We start from the raw sequence: 19,195 nt of genomic DNA, 5'->3' as shown, positions 1-19,195 counted from the left end.
ATTTCTACAATCGCTTCCAAAGACTCTGCCAATAAGAAGCCGCACACTGACAGAAACGATGCGCTTCTCTTCACCTGTGTCAGGCTGGCTTTCTCAGTAACCATTAACAAAGGTCGGGGGTCAAAAGAATGAGCAAGTTGATCTACCTTCCTCTGCCTGTGTTCGCTCCTGACTAGACTTACACAGCCTTCAGGGGAAAGTGAGCCAGCAGCGTAAAACTTTTCATGGACAGTGATGAGAAAAATATAATCTGTAAACTGGTTTCCAGTTTCATTCTGATTAGTGACATTTAGCCGTATTCACCCATGCCGGCTCTTCATCAGCTTCGTACCAAGGTAGTGTTGCACACATACTATGATGTACAGTATGTATATGTGAGGCCTTATCTTTATACTGGTGAATTATCGTGGGAGCTGCTAAATATTTCCAGTATGAACACATTCTCTTGAAAGTACTCCTCGGATGATGTTACAAAATGCAATAATATTCCAGAAATTACATTCGAACATTGTTTTGTTATTTTTCATGTAAGTTCAAGCATTTCTATTTGCTTACTAGCTCTTTGTCTTTGAATGGACCTTGTAGGGAACCCTGTTTTATTTCTTGAATAGCGTAAACAGTTTGTGCAGAAGAGTCATGGATCACTCAACAGATGACGAGCTAAATTGATTGGATGACAGTGATAAGTGACAAGTGATATTTCTCCACCTTTACAAAGGAAATGTTTTGATTGCGTTATATTCCTCCATGTAATTCTTTCCCCCTGACACATAAACAATAGACAAATCAATAGACCGTTAGCATGGCTGTGTTTTCCTTCTGTTTCCGTATCTTCAAGCTGAAAGCAAATCTGTAAATATTGTGGGACACAAAGATTGGTCTTTCATGGTGCTCTATAAGTGTTGTCGTATGATGCTGTTCTGGCATTGTCTGATTTACTTCCATTTGTTTCTCATACAGCTACATTCTCTTCTGGCAATCAACAGAAGTGGATTGTGTGACACTTTGCTTCAATAATGACCTGCTGCCATTATCAGCAAACGGTACTTAATGTGCAACTCGAAACACCTGGCAACTTTCACCAGATGAGTGTTCACTCCTAATGAACAGACACAAATTACTGCCAATCTTTCAAAGTTTGCTTCTTTGAATTTTGTCAGTTACACATGGAGGTTTTTGTTAACGCCATTTATGAATAGTGCCACTCTCTGCTCGTGTGATAGCGTACGTGTAGCGCCCAGTGCCTTTTCCTCTGGAGATGAGCGGAAGAGAGCGACCTCAGAACTACTGCGAAAAACAGAGATGTAAACAAACATCTGAAGCCAAGTTATTACTGTTAAAATGATTGTTTAATAAATGTAGTAATTACAGTATTTTATTAAACAGTCACCAAAAAAACTAAGCCTCATATTTACATACTCTCAGCTGAAATTCCAGCATGTTTTTGAAACGATATTGAAAAATGGGAATATTTTGACCGATTTCATTTGTTACCCATTCAAGTATTTCTTTGTTATTTGAAGAAGTATTTAACCGGACTTTGGCATTCAGTTGTATTTTCTGTTATATCTAATCAAAGGTCATATAATGCTCTTAACTTTGAAGAGATACCTTTGGTTTATTGTGAACTTGAAAAACAAACAAAAGGGGAGAGTGGATATCAAACTGTACATCCAATCTCACCCAACCAGTTGAGCAGCTGCTGTGGCAGCATTGTGTCATGTCTGCAGCATCACTTCTGTCATGCATTACTGACCACATTTAGCTTACAGCACTGTCACTCTTGGTATCTTGCATCTCACCGCTCTTGTTCTGCATGTGTTCAGCCATTCTTCAACCGACCAAATTAGATTCGTTTTTTTGCTTCTCATTTGCATGGCCGTTGAATAAGTAGGAATTCAGTCCAACAAAAATTCATTCCTTAAAAACTATACACCCACATTTCTTCATGTATTGTGTTGGTTAATTGTTAACATAGTATATCTGCTGAATGTTATTTATTATTGTAGCCAAAGCCGACTCAACTCTTTAAAGCAGAGAACTAAATGGCACCGACAAGAGTACGCTGTGAATCTTCAGAGGTCACCTGACCTGCATATTTTCCTTCAGTTTGTTTTGGTGTCTTTCTGCTTGGCTACACTTCTTTGAAATGTTGTTGGGCACTAAAAGGGCACGTAGTGGTGAAAAGCACTTTTGACATGGTTGCTTAGGTTTGCTGAGGTACAATATAAATAAGTTTGTTTTGTATTAACTGTTCCTACGTCAAGACTTCTACTGTTTCTACCGTCATTGTGTTTTTTTCTATGACTCTTTGAGCAAATTGGCATCTCTTTTTCTGTATTCCCAATGCAAAACCAACCATAAAGCTATTATATTGTCCAACATTTTCAAATGAGGTACAAATACAAATAATGTTCCTAAAGTAACAGCATGTTATCAGTAAAAATTATATCAAAGGTTTAACTGCAAATTTCCATTAAAACAGAAATCTTTTCCAACAAGAATTGTGTTTTCATATCCAGAACAAACAATGCAATTGCCCCAAATGCACCCTGGGAGTGTTGTATTTCTGTATTTGCTGCCATAGAAAGCAAAACACTCTTCACCCAGCACACAAAACATCAAATGTTGAGGTAATAAAGACAGGAGATGTTGAAATGGAAAGTGGTTGCATAAGTGCAGCTCTCTCTATGCCTGTTCATTCTTTTACACCCGTGGTTGTACTGAGCACGTATTGTAGCCTTGTAGACAGAAAGAAGTAACCATAACTAAGGCCACATTTAAAATGGCCTTGATATTCAAATGTTTTTGTGAAAGGAAATTAGAGCGAGCCAAAGATATCAGCGTAGAAAAAAACAGCAATTACAAGCAGTTGTAACTTCTTCCAAAAATGGTGCTATGTATAGTTGGTGATTAAACTGTTTTGATCATTACAGTGTAATGGTTTGTGCCTTACTTACTGAGTTTGGCTGACTAGCTGCTGTAGAAACATCTTTCCAAACTTTGATGTTTAAACATGGATCGTGGAAAGTTTTCGTGCTTTAAATACTCCCATAGCCTTCCCTGGGCCTTTGTTCTAAATAAATACTAATTCTGTTGGGAATATATTTTCCGCATTTGTTCTTGCTCAAGCATGAACTTGGCCTTTATATTCATGTGTGCCTTCTACATTGTCCCATTCAGTTGAATTCCACTGAAATGGAGCCAAGCAAGATACCTCAATGATCAGGAAAGGGGATGTAGTGTATGATGGAGTGTGTTCTGAATGTGCTGCGTAGTAATCTGTTGCTCCTATTATACAGTGTGTGCTGCTGAGTGAAGCAGTCCAGTGCCGTGTTTCATATTCATTGTTTCCCCTTTATGAATGTGCATTTATTTTTGTCAGTAATAGTGCGTGCAGTTTGATGTTCTTGTTTGATGCTTCGTCCACCATCAAAAAACACAATGATGGCTGTTCAATAGGATGGTTCAAATGAAGAAGACACATTTCCCCATAGGGATCAATTAAGCATGAAATAATGAGAAATTCCACCCTTTGTCACAAATGGACAAACCAATGTTGTATTCTGTCTTTCACAGAAGGCATACACATTTTCACCAGCGAAAAACGAAACCCATAAACACCTGACCACACACTTTATGCAATATGTGGTTGCTACTTTAGAGAAGTCAACATATGCAGCCTAGTGTTGTTAAAAAAGGAGCATATTTGCTGCTTCCTGTGCAGGCATTGGCTTGTGGGAGTCAAAGCGCTGTTTCGCTTCTTTGCTTGCACATCAAGTGAACCTGCGTCATCCCTGAAGATGTTCCATTAGTCTGTTTTTCAGGCCAAGGACCCCCAAACTGATGGAGAGATGGAGCAGGGACCCCCTACTATATATATTGTATACAATTGTTTTATATCAAACTGGGCCTAGTGCCATGTATAAACATAGATTTTCTCATCAATGTCTGTTGACCTTGGAGGGATTTGAGACTAGTTTGGAAGTATTCAACAGGTTTGTCTTTTAAGTGGCTGTGGGTTGTCTCCAAGTGACGCTGCAGCTTTGATGGCTTCATAGATTCGTTTGACAGCACAGTAGATCAAATGACACACATTGGTAATAGATGATAGATAACATCTTCTGCCTCCATTCATCCGTTCACTACAATATGTTGCATTCATGTTATTGTGTATTTAAAGCAGTGGTCTCCAACCTTTTGCCTCTGAGAGCTACTTTGACAAAATAAATGTGTCTGAGAGCTCCTCATGTTTTACATTATTAGTAACCTTTGTCCACATGGCTGATTCCCCACCCAAACCAGCTGAATCAGTGTCTTCTGTGTGAACATTTACAAAATGTCGATATCCAACACTCACATTTTGTAGCAAAAAGGACTTCAATTCAGCAACATGAGCTTTTTTCTCTGTATACATTTTCAGTGTCAATCTTATTACTGATTTTACCAATACTATACCTTTCATATTTCACATTTTCTGTCTGTCCACATATCACTGTCACAATTTCCCTTCACATTCCCTGTAATTCAGGGAATTCCCTGTAGTTCCCATCTCATCTGTACTTCACATGCATTCAGTCTGTTCTGATGTTAATGAGATGACAGTGAGTGAAGGACTGTTTTCATGAGGAATTAAAATAGTTTCCGAATGTTCTTGCAGTGAAGCACGTTCTCTGTTGTACAGTTTGAGAGTGTTTTCCTGTTTGGAAGAACATACACTGGATTGAGTGGACATGACGGCTTAATTCTGCAAATTCCGCATTCTGCCTTTTATGTTGTCACAATTGTTAAAATGCATCCAAATGCTGCTTTTTTCCAGCTGTCACTCATCCCTGCTCTGTACCTGTAGTAGACCGTCAGCATGCGGCTGATTGAACCACAGAGTTTCAAATGACAGCTGGCTTGATCGCAGTCAAAATCAGTGTGGATATTCTTATGTGCGTTGTGCTCAAGGATTAGAGGGCTTCAGACACCTCATTTCAGTATAAATGCTGGACTCACCCTAAACAAATGCGCAATGTCACAACAGCATGCTTTTAATCACCAGAGCACAATAGTGACTGCTGCACGGAGATGAGTGTACTGATGGAGGCTGCAGCTGAAAGTGTGCTGTCGCATACGGAAATTGACTGTCCAGTCGGAACCCATGATGTTTTGGACAATGTGAGTCACCAGTGCTGACTGTGGCCGCGCGCCCCCTGCTAGTTGTATGCCAGAACTCTATCCTATCCTTGATTTAATTGCACGTCTTCGCCTCTGCCTCCTCATCAGTGAGCGTCTTATGTAGACTCGACCTCGACCTCTCATCAGTTGCATCGTAATGAAAAGGAGCACAACCTAACGCTGAGATTTTTGTAATTTCTTCTCCGGTTATAAATATTGTGCAGCATAATGCAATCGGCTATGAGATCCGATAGCACAGGCCGCATTGAACTGTCATAGTGTAACTCTACTCAATCTGGCCTAATGAGATCTGGTAGTCATCAGCTTTTCAATATCCGATTCTAGAAGTCACGGGAAATGACTACTGTAACTGCAGCCTCAGTTGTGTTCGCTCATGGCCTGCTCTACACAGCCTTCTCCAGGGGAATGAGAAAGTGGCATGAAGGGTTTCATTGAAAGGGAAGAGGAAAACTCTGGAAGGGTCCAAAGGGCACTCTGCTCTAGCGTAGAGAAAAAAGTAGAAGAAATCTGAATTGCTTACATAACGCCTGCAATAAATCTTGAAAGGAATGGTAAAAGTTTTAGTTTTTCTTTAGTACATGTTTTCGTAGTAGGACCTGATACAACTGTGACATGCATAGCAACAACCTGTTAAAAAAGGGTGTCAGAAATGCAATGCACTTGGATTCAGCCATTAGGATGAAGTTTAGAATCCAAGCTTGCCAGCTTAATGTGATGACAACAAGCCCAAGACGAGTCTTTTCCTATTTCTGCACGTATCAGGAATATGAGGAATGTGAACTCCAGTAACACAAAGACAGATCATCATGGGAGGCAGTGGCTCAGTGGGTAGTGCTTCCGCTTGGGAACCGGAGGGTCGCTGGTTCGAGCCCCTGGCGGGGTGCCCCTGAGCAAGGCACCGAACCCTCAATTGCTCCCCCCTCTGCGAAGGGTGGTAATGTAATGCAAGTCGCTTTGGATAAAAGTGTCTGCCAAATGATCGTAATGTAATGAACTTAAATATTTTTCTTTCTTCTTCCATTTTGCACAATGCCTTTCTTGTGCAATTACAAGCAGTTGTAAGTGTTGAAAGTCTTAATGAGTGGGATTGATTTTTGTTACACTCAGATATTAAGTTCCCTCATAGTAGCGTACAGTTACGTTAGTGCTACGCCAGCCATCAACACCAGTGGAACATTTTCATTACGTGTGGATTCACTGTGCATTCTCCCTGTGTCATGTGGTTCTCTGGGGCAGTGAATAATACTGAGATACATATCAAATTATTGACCACGATATATGTCCGATAGGGTTGTTACATCACATTCTGTATATAGTGTATTAGTGGAGTTTCCAGAAGAGATGTGAGCTCACACCTCTTTGACACGTTACATATTATTATATTTTCCGGACCTCATGTGTTAGGTAATGGTTTCTTCCTGAGGGGTTGTATATCACAGCATCATGTTTGAACATGTAACCGCGTCGTCTTGCAACCATGACAGCAATGTGCATCTGCAGCAATGGGCTGGTGCTGTGCTGGAACAGAACATCACTGTACAGTGTGTCACTGAAACTCTGGATGGCTGCCAGATGCTGTTTATAGCTTAGCTGGGGTCAAGTTTGACAGCTCTAATAACCCTGAATACACTCACTGTTTAATCCATAAAAGGCTTTACAATCAGAGCCAGGGATGACAAGCATGCCTCTGTGTGTTCTTTGTCCCTGCCTGTCTGTCCAACTGTTTTGCCAGACAGTGTATTTTAATAGTTCATAATAAATCAGCTGATCAATTAGGACCTTAAAGGTTTGATTTATTGTGGCAATATGTTTGCTAAGGAGGTTATGTTTTAGCCTAGCTGCTTTGTCTGTCCTATTGTTTCTTTGGTGGACAGAAGAACCCACTCAGGAATTATTTTCCCATTCAACATTGCCACATGGGTCAATTTAGAACATTTTAGCTAATATCTTAAACCAGTGATGGACAAAACATGTATCCAAATCTAGTTGATTGAAATGTGTTTACAGACGGGTCACATACTGTATGTATAAACTTACTGTGAAGTACCAGATATATGAGTAGGAATGTACGTAGAACCAACACCATTATGTAGCCAAAGTGACACATATTCAGTAAGGAACAGATGACCTTAGCCTGCAGTATATATAAATATTAGGAAAAAAAATTAAAAAATTCAAATGGGCAATTCAGAGTCAGAGCTCTTCTCCCCCAAAGCCCAGGTGTGCAATAGGAGCTGGGTGGGTTGGGGAAACAAACGTATTATTAAGCAAACAAAGCTATATACAGTACAGGAAGACATAGTGTACATTAGTATTAATGCAACGTGTTTCTCTCTTTGTGTGACTTCAGATGCCCCTTCAACAGAGCAGCAGGAACTATTCACCCAGAAACTCCAGCAGTGCTGCATGCTGTTTGACTTCCTGGACTCAGTCACAGACCTGAAGAGCAAGGAAATCAAGAGGGCCACACTTAATGAGCTGGTGGACTACGTCTCCACCAACAGAGGGGTGCTGGTGGAATCTGCATACCCAGAGATCACTACTATGGTGAGGACACATACCAGATATGTAACATGTACTACATTTCAATTATACTGCGATTAAGTCATTATTTTGAAACTTCTTATGTACACCTTAATGTAATTGAAAATGGCACAAATCTTGTTATGCTTACTCTGAGTAATAGACCAAGATTATGCATTTCTAGATCGTTTTATTCAGGTATGTTCATGCAAACATCTTAATCAGAGTATGCTGCCTCTGCATGCCTTTTCCTCAATGGGCAAACTCGCCTCATGCTGCAATTATGCAACAGTGTTTGGTTAAAGTGGCAGACTCCTGTAGATTCTGTGCATGTATCCAGCGTGTAGGAGAAATAAAGCAGCTGTATTTGCACTCGTTTGAGCACCTCCTCCCACCACCTGACAATTCAATCAAATCAATCTCATATCAGAAGTAGCGAACTCTCTGTCACATTAACCCTTTGCACTCTGCTTTAAAGTAATGTACACAGACAAATCATTACTAATAAATGAATGTGTATTACAAAGCAAATAGTCTAGCAACTGAATGAATGCAATAATGAAATTAATATGTAGTAACATCAACACATGGAATGGATTTAAAGGCAGCTTAAAATTATGAATGAGCAATGGTGAATGATGGAAAATAATTATTGAGTTAATTGGAAAAAACACTTGAAAATGCGGTCATGAAATTATCAAGCAGTCCCTATCAGAGCTAAGTGACACCAACTCTTTAGATCAGGGGTCTCCAACCGTTTTTGTCTGTGGTAGCTACTTTGACAAAATATAAGTGTCCGAGAGCTACTCATGTTTTGCATTATTCGTAACCTTTATCCACATGGCTGATTCTCCACCCAAACCAGCTGAATAAGCGTCTTTTGTGTGAACATTTACAAAATGTTGATATCCAACACTCAACACTCGCGTTTTGTATCAAAATGCACTTCAATTCAGCAACATGAGCTTTCTTTTTCTGTATACATTTTCAGTGTCAAGCTCACACTAATGAATTCACATCATATTAATCTCATAAAAACAAAACAATGTTATTACTTATTTTACAATTTTACCAATACTAAACCTTCCATATTTCACATTTGTTTGTCCACATATCACTGTCACAACTTCCCTTCACATTCCCTCAAGTTCTGGGAGTTCCCTCTAGTTCCCATATCATCTGTACTTTGCATGCATTCAGTCTGTTTTGATGTTAGTGAGATGACAGAGAGTGTAGTACTATTTTCATGAGGAATTAAAATAGTTTTGGAATGTTCTTGCACGTTCTCTGTCGTATAGTTTAGAGTGTTTTCCTGTTTGGAAGAGCATACACTGGATTGAGATCCTGGGTGGAGCTTCTAAATCCCAACAGTTATAGAAGCACTGACAGCAGCAGGCACGCTATGCTACCTTTTTTTCTTTCAACTGGACTGTTGGATACACAGTTCCCATGTCTAGGAAGGTTTTTTGTGGACCCTGCTGGACATGGCGGCTTAATTCTGCAAATTCTGCATTCTGCCTTTATGTTGTCACAATTGTTAAAATGCATCCAAATGCTACTTCTTCTTTTTTTTTACAGCTGTCACTCATCTTTTCGCGTACTGCAGACCAAGACCATCCTATCATTCTGTCTTGTATTAAGTTGCAGAAAAAATTAAAAACTCTCAGACAGGCGCCGGCTCTCATCATTCACCTAAGAGAGCCGAGCCTGAACCTTTCGGGGAGCTACTCGGCAACGCTTGGCGAGCTACTGGTAGTTTGCGAGCGACGTGTTGGCGACCCCTGCTTTAGATCATTTCTGGAGATATTTCATGCAGTTGATCTCAAAACCTTAGCAGCACGTAAGCAGTGGAGGTCTACGCTAATTGCAGTGCCTTCAGCTCCTTAAACGTTCCACTGTGTAAAACTTGTTGACCAAAAAGGTTAACAATAAACATTTCAATCAACTTCTAAAGTTGTAAAAAAAACAACAACAAACGCTGTAATTTGTAACAGTGACAATTAGAGTCATTCACTTATCTATACTGGAAATTTTTGACTTGAATCTCAATCTGAAAAGCCCTTTCATGTAATTTCTGTCAGCATGACACTGCTTGTTCACACTCACATTTATCTTCTTGTGCAAAAAGCATAGAAGATCGTATTTGTGTCAGACTGCAAGGTATCAAGCTTGAGGCGTGACAGATTGTGAGATCAATGGGCTGGCAGTGGCAGAGCTGAACGTTTTCTCCCTCGCTCTCTACTGCATATTGTGTCTCTATTTACCACACTGTCACGCACACAGAATGTATATGCACAAGATACATGGCTGTCATGATTACAATGTTCAAACCTCTGCAATATCACCATGAAATTAATTTCGCTTTGTTAGTTATTTTTCAGATTATTGTCCGATTTGTCCAATACTGGAATCTTAAGAACACCATCTCTGATTGATGCCAAAGGATATCTGCATTTCTTTTGTGATCATTAATGTTTTACTTCTAAGAAAAGAGATGGTTAATCTCTGCTTCTTCGGCAGTCAGTGGAACAGAGTCAGATACGTTGAACAAACTCGGCCCTTGAGTGGATCGCTCAAATTTCGTTGTCTCCATTCTCGGCCTCCACCCAGCCATCGCACTACAGGCAATGAAGTGCAGTCTGCTGGAGTCTTTAGACAACGTCTTTGTCACCTTTCTCTTACCTTTGCTGCCAACCTGGGGAACCTTCTCTTAAACCCAATGTTACTAACATAACCCCCCTATAATGTTCATAAACACAGTTGTTGTGTCCACTTGCATCCAGTGGTTTATCAACACCAACATTTATTAGCTGCAGTCGTATTAACATAGCTCAAGTTGTTTCTTGGGTATTGTGATTTGTCTTTATACAGAGTCCGACCTGTCTGTGTGGGGAAGAACAGAGTCTTGTGAAAGAGAGGAACCAGTTCATATCAAAGTGTGTGCAGGTTCTGAATGAGGTTAGACAAATAACTGCACTGTTAGAAAGCTGACTTAGAAAGCTGACTTAGAAAGCTGACTTAATAGCTTACGGTAATAGCTCTCTGGGATACTCTTTGCCTGGCATCACATGATAATGAAGAGGTGTGTGTTTAAAGTGCGACCATTATGCTGCTGCAGTAAGGGGCGGCTTTGATCTTTAAGGTTATTGAGAGTACAAACAGCTAGCATTTTCATCAGTGTGAAAGGACATACCTATGGTCAACTACATAGTTGTTAGTGTACTATAAAAAATGGCTTCTCTCAAACAGTTTCATCCAATTGTTCCTTTACTAACATACAACTTGTGCCAATGTAGGTGGGAAAAAACATGAAGGTTCTTCAAATGGCATTTATGACCTATTTTTCTTGTCATATTCTGTACTTGTGCTTGCTTGCTTTATTATCGTCTCCCACTCACCCTGTCCTGTAAACAGTTATTGATTACTCATAGGGTTAATCCACCTCTTCACAAATGTGTTCATCTTGCACATTGCAATGCGTTGGAAGCCCTTATAATGTCCTTCAAAGCGACCTCACACAGCGACAGCCTCTTCTGTTAACAGTGCCATGTGCATACACACACGCACACAAACACAGTCTTTCCTTCCCCCTTCCTTCAAATTTCTGCGACATTTCTCGCCTTTGCCATCCTCCCACCATCTTTCTCTCCTCTCTCCTCCAGTCTATTTTCAGTCCTGTGAAGTGTTAGTGTGTGGACCTGAACAAGCAGGCCCAATGCTGGTGTGTTGGATTATGTCGCATTATCTACACAATTTGAATCAGTGGAGTAGGTCAGGGATACTCAGATTTACATACTTATTTCAGACATCTCACCTCTTCTCTTTTCTCTCAAATGTAGCCTCTCTGTAAACGACAGGGCGAGATATTAGATGGTGATGACCTCTCCATGGTGATTGTCTTGGACAGGGTCATTGTGCCACACGCACAATCTGAAATGGCTTTAACCTCTAAACTCAGCTGCATTTCTTCACAGAGATTAAAGTTTGTTGCCAGTGACGTTAATGCTCATATTTTTGCAAGATGTCCTTCCTGAGCTGCTCTGCATGGTTACAGAATTAATTATTTATCTAGCTACTGATGATGTATGACTACATGTAATTACATTTGCCTCCTCACCCATGTTTAATTGCATCTCTGAGAAATTGTAACCACTAAGCAGCTCAACCATACAGCTGAAAGAGTTCTGTTTGGTATATAGACAAATTAACTGCCCAACTTCATCTGGGAGGTTTTTACCATACACTCTATGGCAGGGGTGGGGAACCTTGATCACAGCACAAATTTCAAAGCGTTCAATAATTTAGTATGGGCCCCTGAGGGCTGATGGCAACATCAACATGGCCCGCGATAGGAAAAAGGTTCTCCACCCTTGCTCAATGGTATACAAACCAGTGTGGCAGTTAATTTGTAGTCAACTTTGTAGCCCAAAGTTGTCTCGACAGCCATTTAACTGAATGAAGGACTCACTTTTCTCTTAACATGAAGTTTCATCATTCTACCCATTCTTTCTCTGCCTCTCTGTAGTGTCTCACTTGTTGGGCGATGAGTTGCAAACATACAGTATACCCCTGCTGGTATCTTCAATCAAACTTCTCCAGGGATAATGCCTATTATAGGATAGTGTGACCTAGTTTAGTTGTATTGATAAAGTCTTTGTTTGTGGGTCTTTGTTAACAACACTCTCCTCTCTCCCAGATTTGCACCAATATATTTCGGACTCTGCCACCAAGTGATAACCCTGATTTTGATCCAGAAGAGGATGAACCCACTTTAGAAGCATCGTGGCCTCACGTCCAAGTAAGGATCTCTCTTACTGAACGTTATTACTCGTAATTGTTTATTAAAATATTACTTAAAATATTTCTGTTTATTTTGTTTCATTCCCAGCTGGTCTATGAATTTCTCCTGCGCTTTTTGGAGAATCCAGACTTCCAGCCTAGCATTGCAAAGCGCTACATTGATCAGAGGTTTGTTCTACAGGTAAGTGTCTTGCGTTGCACCCGCCCTATTGTTTCATAGGTTTGTTACTTTTTGTTAAGGGTAGAGCTTCCGTTTGGGAACCGGAGGGTTGCCGGTTCAAGTCCCTGCCGAGGTGCCCCTGAGCAAGGCACCGAACCCTCAATTTGGATTAAAGCGTCTGCCAAAAAGATTGTAATGTAATGTTAAAATTGAAGAAGCACAATCAAGTACACTATTTCAAAAATGTTTTCACTTTAGCAGCATCTTCCATCGACTGTCAATCAGTGTTCAGTCAACTATTTAGACTTTGTGAGAATATAAGCCCCCATTTTCACTTGAGATCATGTTATCTGGATACTCGGATCACATGTTAATACAAGGTCCTGCACCGTTATGGGGTTGCTGTCCAATATGTACGACCACATACATACCTCGCCAGTATGGCATTGTGTTTGGACCTCTGTCATTTGCAGATGCATCGAAACTCCATGTCTACAGTGGGGATATGAGGTCAAATCAGCCTGCGACTTGTATATGTCACCCTGCGTCCACACACTACCTGCCTTCACTCACTTTCATATGGACAGTTACAGTTCATACTGAAGTTATTAGTTATTTTATACATGAATGATCATCCCAGAGCAAGGAGGATGAGCTTTAACTGCATAATGACCCACAGCATCCAGAGAACAAGGACACACGCAAGGTGTTCATCAGACAATCCATGAATATGCTCCATGAATATGCGCTAGCTGCTGTTCTGACTCGGTACCCACCTACTGCAGGAATGTTTCACTTCTTATGAAATGCTGCAGAGTTAAACAGCTAAAAGGGAGCACAAGGCTTGGAATTTTGACTGTGCCACATCCGAGGTGCCTGGACTGACTTTCCATGATGTGAGTGTGTCGTGAGCGAGCTTTAAATAGCTTCCTTTTGTTTACACTTCAGAAGGGGTCAAGAGGACTGCGGTTGGCGTAGAGAAGTGAGATAGAGGGAAGAACTAACGGAAGGAAAAGGAAAGCTATGTTTTCGTAATTGTCAGTCAGAACACTCGGTAGGAATATCCTGACAGATAATGAGATGTAGATATAATTGCTCCAGCTATTCTGCTCCATGGTCGTCTACCTGCCCACCATGCCCTTGATAGACCTTGTGGTCGCATCCTCACTCCTCACACTCTTCTCAGTGTGGAAAAGCAGTTGTGAGGCACTTGAGGTTGATTTCTGAGCATGATTTCTGTTTAGTGTGGTGTGTACTACTGATGATGTACATGAGCACATCTGCGGCTGGGTTCATTGGAATGCACTACCATTTCACACGATCTGATGGTCATGTCTGGAAGCTGTTAGTTCTCTGCTGGTTGCAAAATCTATTGGATAAAGAAACTATTCAACTTATTTTGGATGCAATCACTGCAAGAGGCAAAAAGACATATTATATTATTATTTTCAAAAAGGCTTTCTGGAGTTCTCACAGATCAGTCAGGGAGATTAGTGGTGGTGGGTTTTTGTGTCCTTTGACAAGCTTTTCGTAAATAGAAAAACTCTTGAGATGTCGTCGCCTCTAACGTAACAAATTTCTGCTCTTTGCAAATACATTCATACACTTCTCACAAGGGAAAATAACCCTATGTGGAGCTTTGAGCTGACACGTGATGGAGTGTTTTGAGGAAAGGGAAATGCATCCGACGGACTGGTGGAAAATGTGTGACTATTCTAATAACATAATTATAATATATTTATATACTCATCTAAAAGTGTGTCACCTTTTGGGACGAGTCTGTCTGGTGACTAAAATTGTTTATAATCTATTTTTCTAGCACCTATGCATTAAAGTGATCTGTATTTGGTTGCAAATATGATTTACGACGGATTAACCGTTGCCTTTACCAGGAAAGTAACCAGTCACAACAGGAGGCAGAGGTGGTATGGAAAAAAAAAACTGCTGTTTTGCTTAATACTCGATATAGTTACTATTTGCCTTTGCATCCACTCTATTCTGATACCTTACTTAGCACTAATGGACATTATGGACAAAAATGGATACACATCATTTGGTGGCTAATGTGTTGTCCAGGGACCTGGAGTGCGGTGTGGTTTGATTGTGATGCAATATTGACATCAGCTCTTGCAACCTGCATGTCTGAGTGATGTAGCTGTATCCAATGTAATGTCTGTCTCTCATTTACTCCTCACTGAGAATTGTTAGTTAACATGTCGGTGTCATCTCATGTCAGAACAATAATGATGCAAATTAAACAAAAATGCATTAAAAAAAAATAGAAAGTATACACATGTTGCTTTGAGGCTTCTTACTAATACATACACACATACAATGTGTTTTAGGGAGTACTCTTTACAAAGTAACAAGTTAGGGCGGTTTGAGAGTAGATCATTTCAGAAACATTTTCCACTTGGCAACATTTTTGGGATGCCAGACAAAAGCCCCAGTCCTGAGGGTGCGTCTGTGATTTACGACGGTTGTGTCACTTGTGTGCACAAAATGCGCCAATTCCTTGCATGTATCCAAGAGATGGCCAGACAGCTAATAAATAATAATTGTGTGATTGACAGTAACGCCAGCAATGAGCTACAACTGTGCCCAGAACTATGATGTGCATGCTATAAATGTAACTTCTTGTGTTTTAGAGAGGAGACGGACCTCTGTCATGTAGTAGTTAGTTTTTATTTAGGGGTTTGGAAACCGTAACTTCCAAATCCCAGTAGAATCCATCAGTCATTGCTAATGAAGGTGAGTAGATGTTGGTAATAGACCAGCCTCAGTGTCATGTGACACTATCGTAGTAGGCAGATCTGCATTTAGTCTGTAGTTGTGGTGGCATTCATGTGTTTGTGTGTGTGTGATATGAGGGGGTGCAAGTTAAATTTCAATTGCATGCGATTTGCTGTGAATCGCATGCAATTGATGCACACGACGATGAATAAAGTATCTTATCTTATCTTGTTCACTGTGACTCTGCTTCTTCTGTGGTAAATGATTTGTATGGAATCATTTTGTCTACTTTGCATTGCATTTTGCAGTGGGATGTGATAACTATTTTGGGTTAAAGGGGTGGAGATGGGCTCGCTCCCTATTATCAATCTCCTATGTTGTGCTTCCCAAGTGGAGTAACTGTAAGGACACTCCATCCTTTAGCTTCACTTTGTCACAATAATGGAGCCTTACTAATGTTCAAATCACAAGGTTTCAGTTTTGTCTTGTGTACTCGTGTACTCTTCCTTGTCTGACATTTTAGAGACTTGGTTCTAATTACTTAATTCTGTTACCATGATTAGGCCAAAAGTAGCATTCTACAGGGGAGATAAGCAAGCACCATACCAGTGTGATACTGGCACATGATATCACATGACCTGTGACATCATGTAGGAAAGCTCTATATACAGAGGTGGGACAAATTTATTGTCTTAAGTCTTGGCACTCAAGCCCAGAGTCGGGGCAGGCAAGTTATAAGTCAGCAAGCCCTAATGTATTATGTATCAAATATAATGTAGTTCATAATGTGTATGGTTGATTTACACAAATGTTTTTAAATTCCATTATGACATGTATAGTGTATACAACTTCATTATTTTGGGGAGATATCAAGCCTTTTTGAGTAGAACATTCAAGTCTATGTGAAGTTTGTGGTTATGTGAGATAAGGTTGGTTTAAGTGGTTAAGAGTTTCAAGTCTTCTTTTCTTGGTGGGGCCTTGAGCCAGAAGATTTGTGACTGGAGTCCACACTGTTGGTTATAGTTTACCAAGTCACCTCCCTCACAGCGTTGTGGTGAATGGGCGCTGGTGTATCAAGACCTAGCTTGTTAAATGACTTCAGCTTCTCAAACTGACTGACTGGGATAATCTGAATTAGTAGAAATATATATTATATTTATTACAACTAGCAAACACCACTAGCAAACACCAGCTTTATAAAGATTAGATGTAGTTGAAAAGTCAGGCCTGTATTTTAATTCAGCCTTTATTTGTGTCCATCCTTGCAGCTGCTGGAGCTGTTTGACAGCGAGGACCCAAGGGAGCGAGACTTCCTGAAGACCATCTTGCATCGGATTTATGGGAAATTCCTGGGTTTGCGGGCCTTCATCAGGAAGCAGATCAACAATATCTTCTTGCGGTGAGTGAAATCCACATTTGAAAACAAAAAGTACACCTCAATACACCAAATTGTATTTGAATTATACATCAGGAGCATCTTGAAAACAATCCCATCATACTTCAGTTGTCCCTGAACATAGAAACAAGTCAGAAGTTCCAACTTTGTAACATTGCATCTATTTTCCCATTGCTGGTCCCAGTAGATGACTGTAGTGAATTTACAGGTGAAATCATAAGCCAGTGGTGTGATGTGAAACTGAAAAAGGACCAATTGGATAAATATGCAGTAATTTAGCTGTTAAATGGGAAAAGCATTATTGCAACAAAAGTGCCATTGATTTCGCATTGAATTCTGCAATCGCAGAATTGCGAAAAGCTGGAGGGACTCAAACGCCGCCCACTGTGCTAGTGCTGTAGGTTGTCCACTAGATGGCAGAGGTGGGGTACTTTTGGGCTGCTAAATACACAGGCAAGACAACTGTACTTTCCAGGTATCATGACAAAATGGTCTGATACCTGGAAACGTACAGTAAACGCATAGAAGAATATGTTTTAAGTCCAAGTGTTGTACTGGAATTCACCAACACCATATTTCTAAAACATTGGAATTATGGGAGTAAAGGCTTACATTGGGGTGTGCTTAAATGTGTTCAGCTGACACATTACAGCTAACATGATCAGATTCACCACCTTCCAAAAAGTACTGGAAGCAGAAAAAAACACATTTGGATGTATCTAACAGTATCCCAGGCACGGTGTTGATTCTTCATAATTGCTGCGTGACAATGGCCTTTAGATAATTCAAACTGGGTACTCGATGTCATTTCCAACAGGCAAGGTGGCAAAACAGTGCACCCACTTTGACCATCTGCCACTACGGGTAAAAATAGCACCACAGTTGTCAGGCTGTGTCTACATACCATGTGCCGCCAGAGTGGCTGAGAGGCCCACGACAACAAAATGTGACTGTGTGGGGTGAATCATGTAGGCAGAGCGATTGGATAAGAGCGGGTTTCTTATTTATGATGTTTGTATTAGTATTGTCATGTTTCCGCATGAACCATGTTTGTGGTGGGGGAAGGAACAATATCAGAGCTGGAGTTGTTCATGTCGATCACAGTACAATGAGGGACATAGACCAGCACTTACTGCTAAACACAAGAGCTCTTGGTTTTGTTTTGTTTTTGTACCTCAGCAAATTCCCAAAGCAGATTGACATATAGCGTACAGCAGGGAACTCAAACGCTTATTAACCATCCACATGTGAAGTTCGTGAGGTCAGTGGTTGAGAGGCATTGCTACAAAATACCCCAACACGAATAAAAGTAAGTTGTCGATAAATAGATCCTAAAGCTTATCACTTATAAATTAGTCTACAACTTTATTAACAAAAAAACTTTCAACTAGACAGCCTGGTATTTCCCAATTTCTAACGTAAAGAAGCATGAGGCTACGCTGCTTGTGATTGGACACGAATGCACACACACAAACAGTAGGGCACATAGAGTATGGTGCAATGTCCATCTGGCAATCTGCAATAGGTGTCAGACATACACATGCACACAGTCAATGACAATGCATCCAAACTAAGTCATGACAAAGAATGTGTATACATATGCACATAAGACAACAGCAAGTTCAACAAACACCCAAGCAGATCATGGTGTTATGAGGAATGTTTGGCATCACTTTTGTCCTTGTTTGTTCGAAATGTGAGGCCTTGTTTTCCAACAACTACAATACCACATTAGTAATGCAAACCAAATGACGTACATTTGTTGGTGGCATAAAGCCATTTGATATCAACTCAAATAAAACCAAAGTAATAAATAATCTAGGCTGTAATATTCAGCTGCTGCTGGCCTGAGTGGGCTCCCCAGTATGAACCTGTGCGCTCTCAATACCAAAATCATTGATTTGTCCAAATGTGATGTTTGTTTGGTATTGTCCATTTCATAATCTATGCTGACTAGTTGGTTCTGTTGCAGCTATATCTATGAAACTGAACACTTCAATGGAGTTGCTGAGCTGCTTGAGATCCTGGGAAGGTAAATGAATCCTGACGTAAAGTCTGAAACTTGCATATACTTTACTTAATTTAATGTACTGTCATTCTATTCTATTCTATTCTATTTGAAATATTGTCACTTGTGTTATCAAAGATTATTGTCTAGGACTGGCTGCTACCTTGTTCTTAACATGGTTAACAAATGATATTTTATTTATTTTTTATGTTTTGTATCAACAGACCCAGATGTATGTAGAATTAATAAATGTAACAATAATTGGGTAACTTAGTTTGGGTTAATGCACAAGGCACTATCACACATTGATGTTATACTGGGTTGATGCACAGTGGGTGGAACAGTCCAAGGGAGTAGCGCTTGAATTGGGCTGCAATTTTTGTTCAAATCA

At 40.2% G+C, this 19,195-nt stretch overlaps 1 protein-coding gene across 1 annotated transcript in view; it reads left to right on the top strand.

The window, feature by feature from the left end:
- ppp2r5a (protein phosphatase 2, regulatory subunit B', alpha isoform) overlaps positions 1 to 19,195 on the top strand; it is a 47,338-nt gene that overhangs the window by 18,062 nt on the left and 10,081 nt on the right. The window contains exons 2-6 of the mRNA XM_076167991.1: positions 7,535 to 7,731; positions 12,404 to 12,505; positions 12,596 to 12,688; positions 16,669 to 16,799; positions 18,769 to 18,828. Of these exons, the coding sequence (XP_076024106.1) occupies positions 7,535 to 7,731; positions 12,404 to 12,505; positions 12,596 to 12,688; positions 16,669 to 16,799; positions 18,769 to 18,828 (583 nt within the window). The remainder of the gene's footprint in view (positions 1 to 7,534; positions 7,732 to 12,403; positions 12,506 to 12,595; positions 12,689 to 16,668; positions 16,800 to 18,768; positions 18,829 to 19,195) is intronic.

Source organism: Genypterus blacodes, unplaced genomic scaffold (genome assembly GCF_046128005.1).
Source record: "Genypterus blacodes isolate CSIRO-AG114 ecotype Tasmania unplaced genomic scaffold, CSIRO-AGI_Gbla_v1 ptg000185l_1, whole genome shotgun sequence".
In the NCBI taxonomy this organism is placed as follows: domain Eukaryota; kingdom Metazoa; phylum Chordata; class Actinopteri; order Ophidiiformes; family Ophidiidae; genus Genypterus; species Genypterus blacodes.
This window is presented reverse-complemented; position numbering and strand designations above follow the sequence as displayed.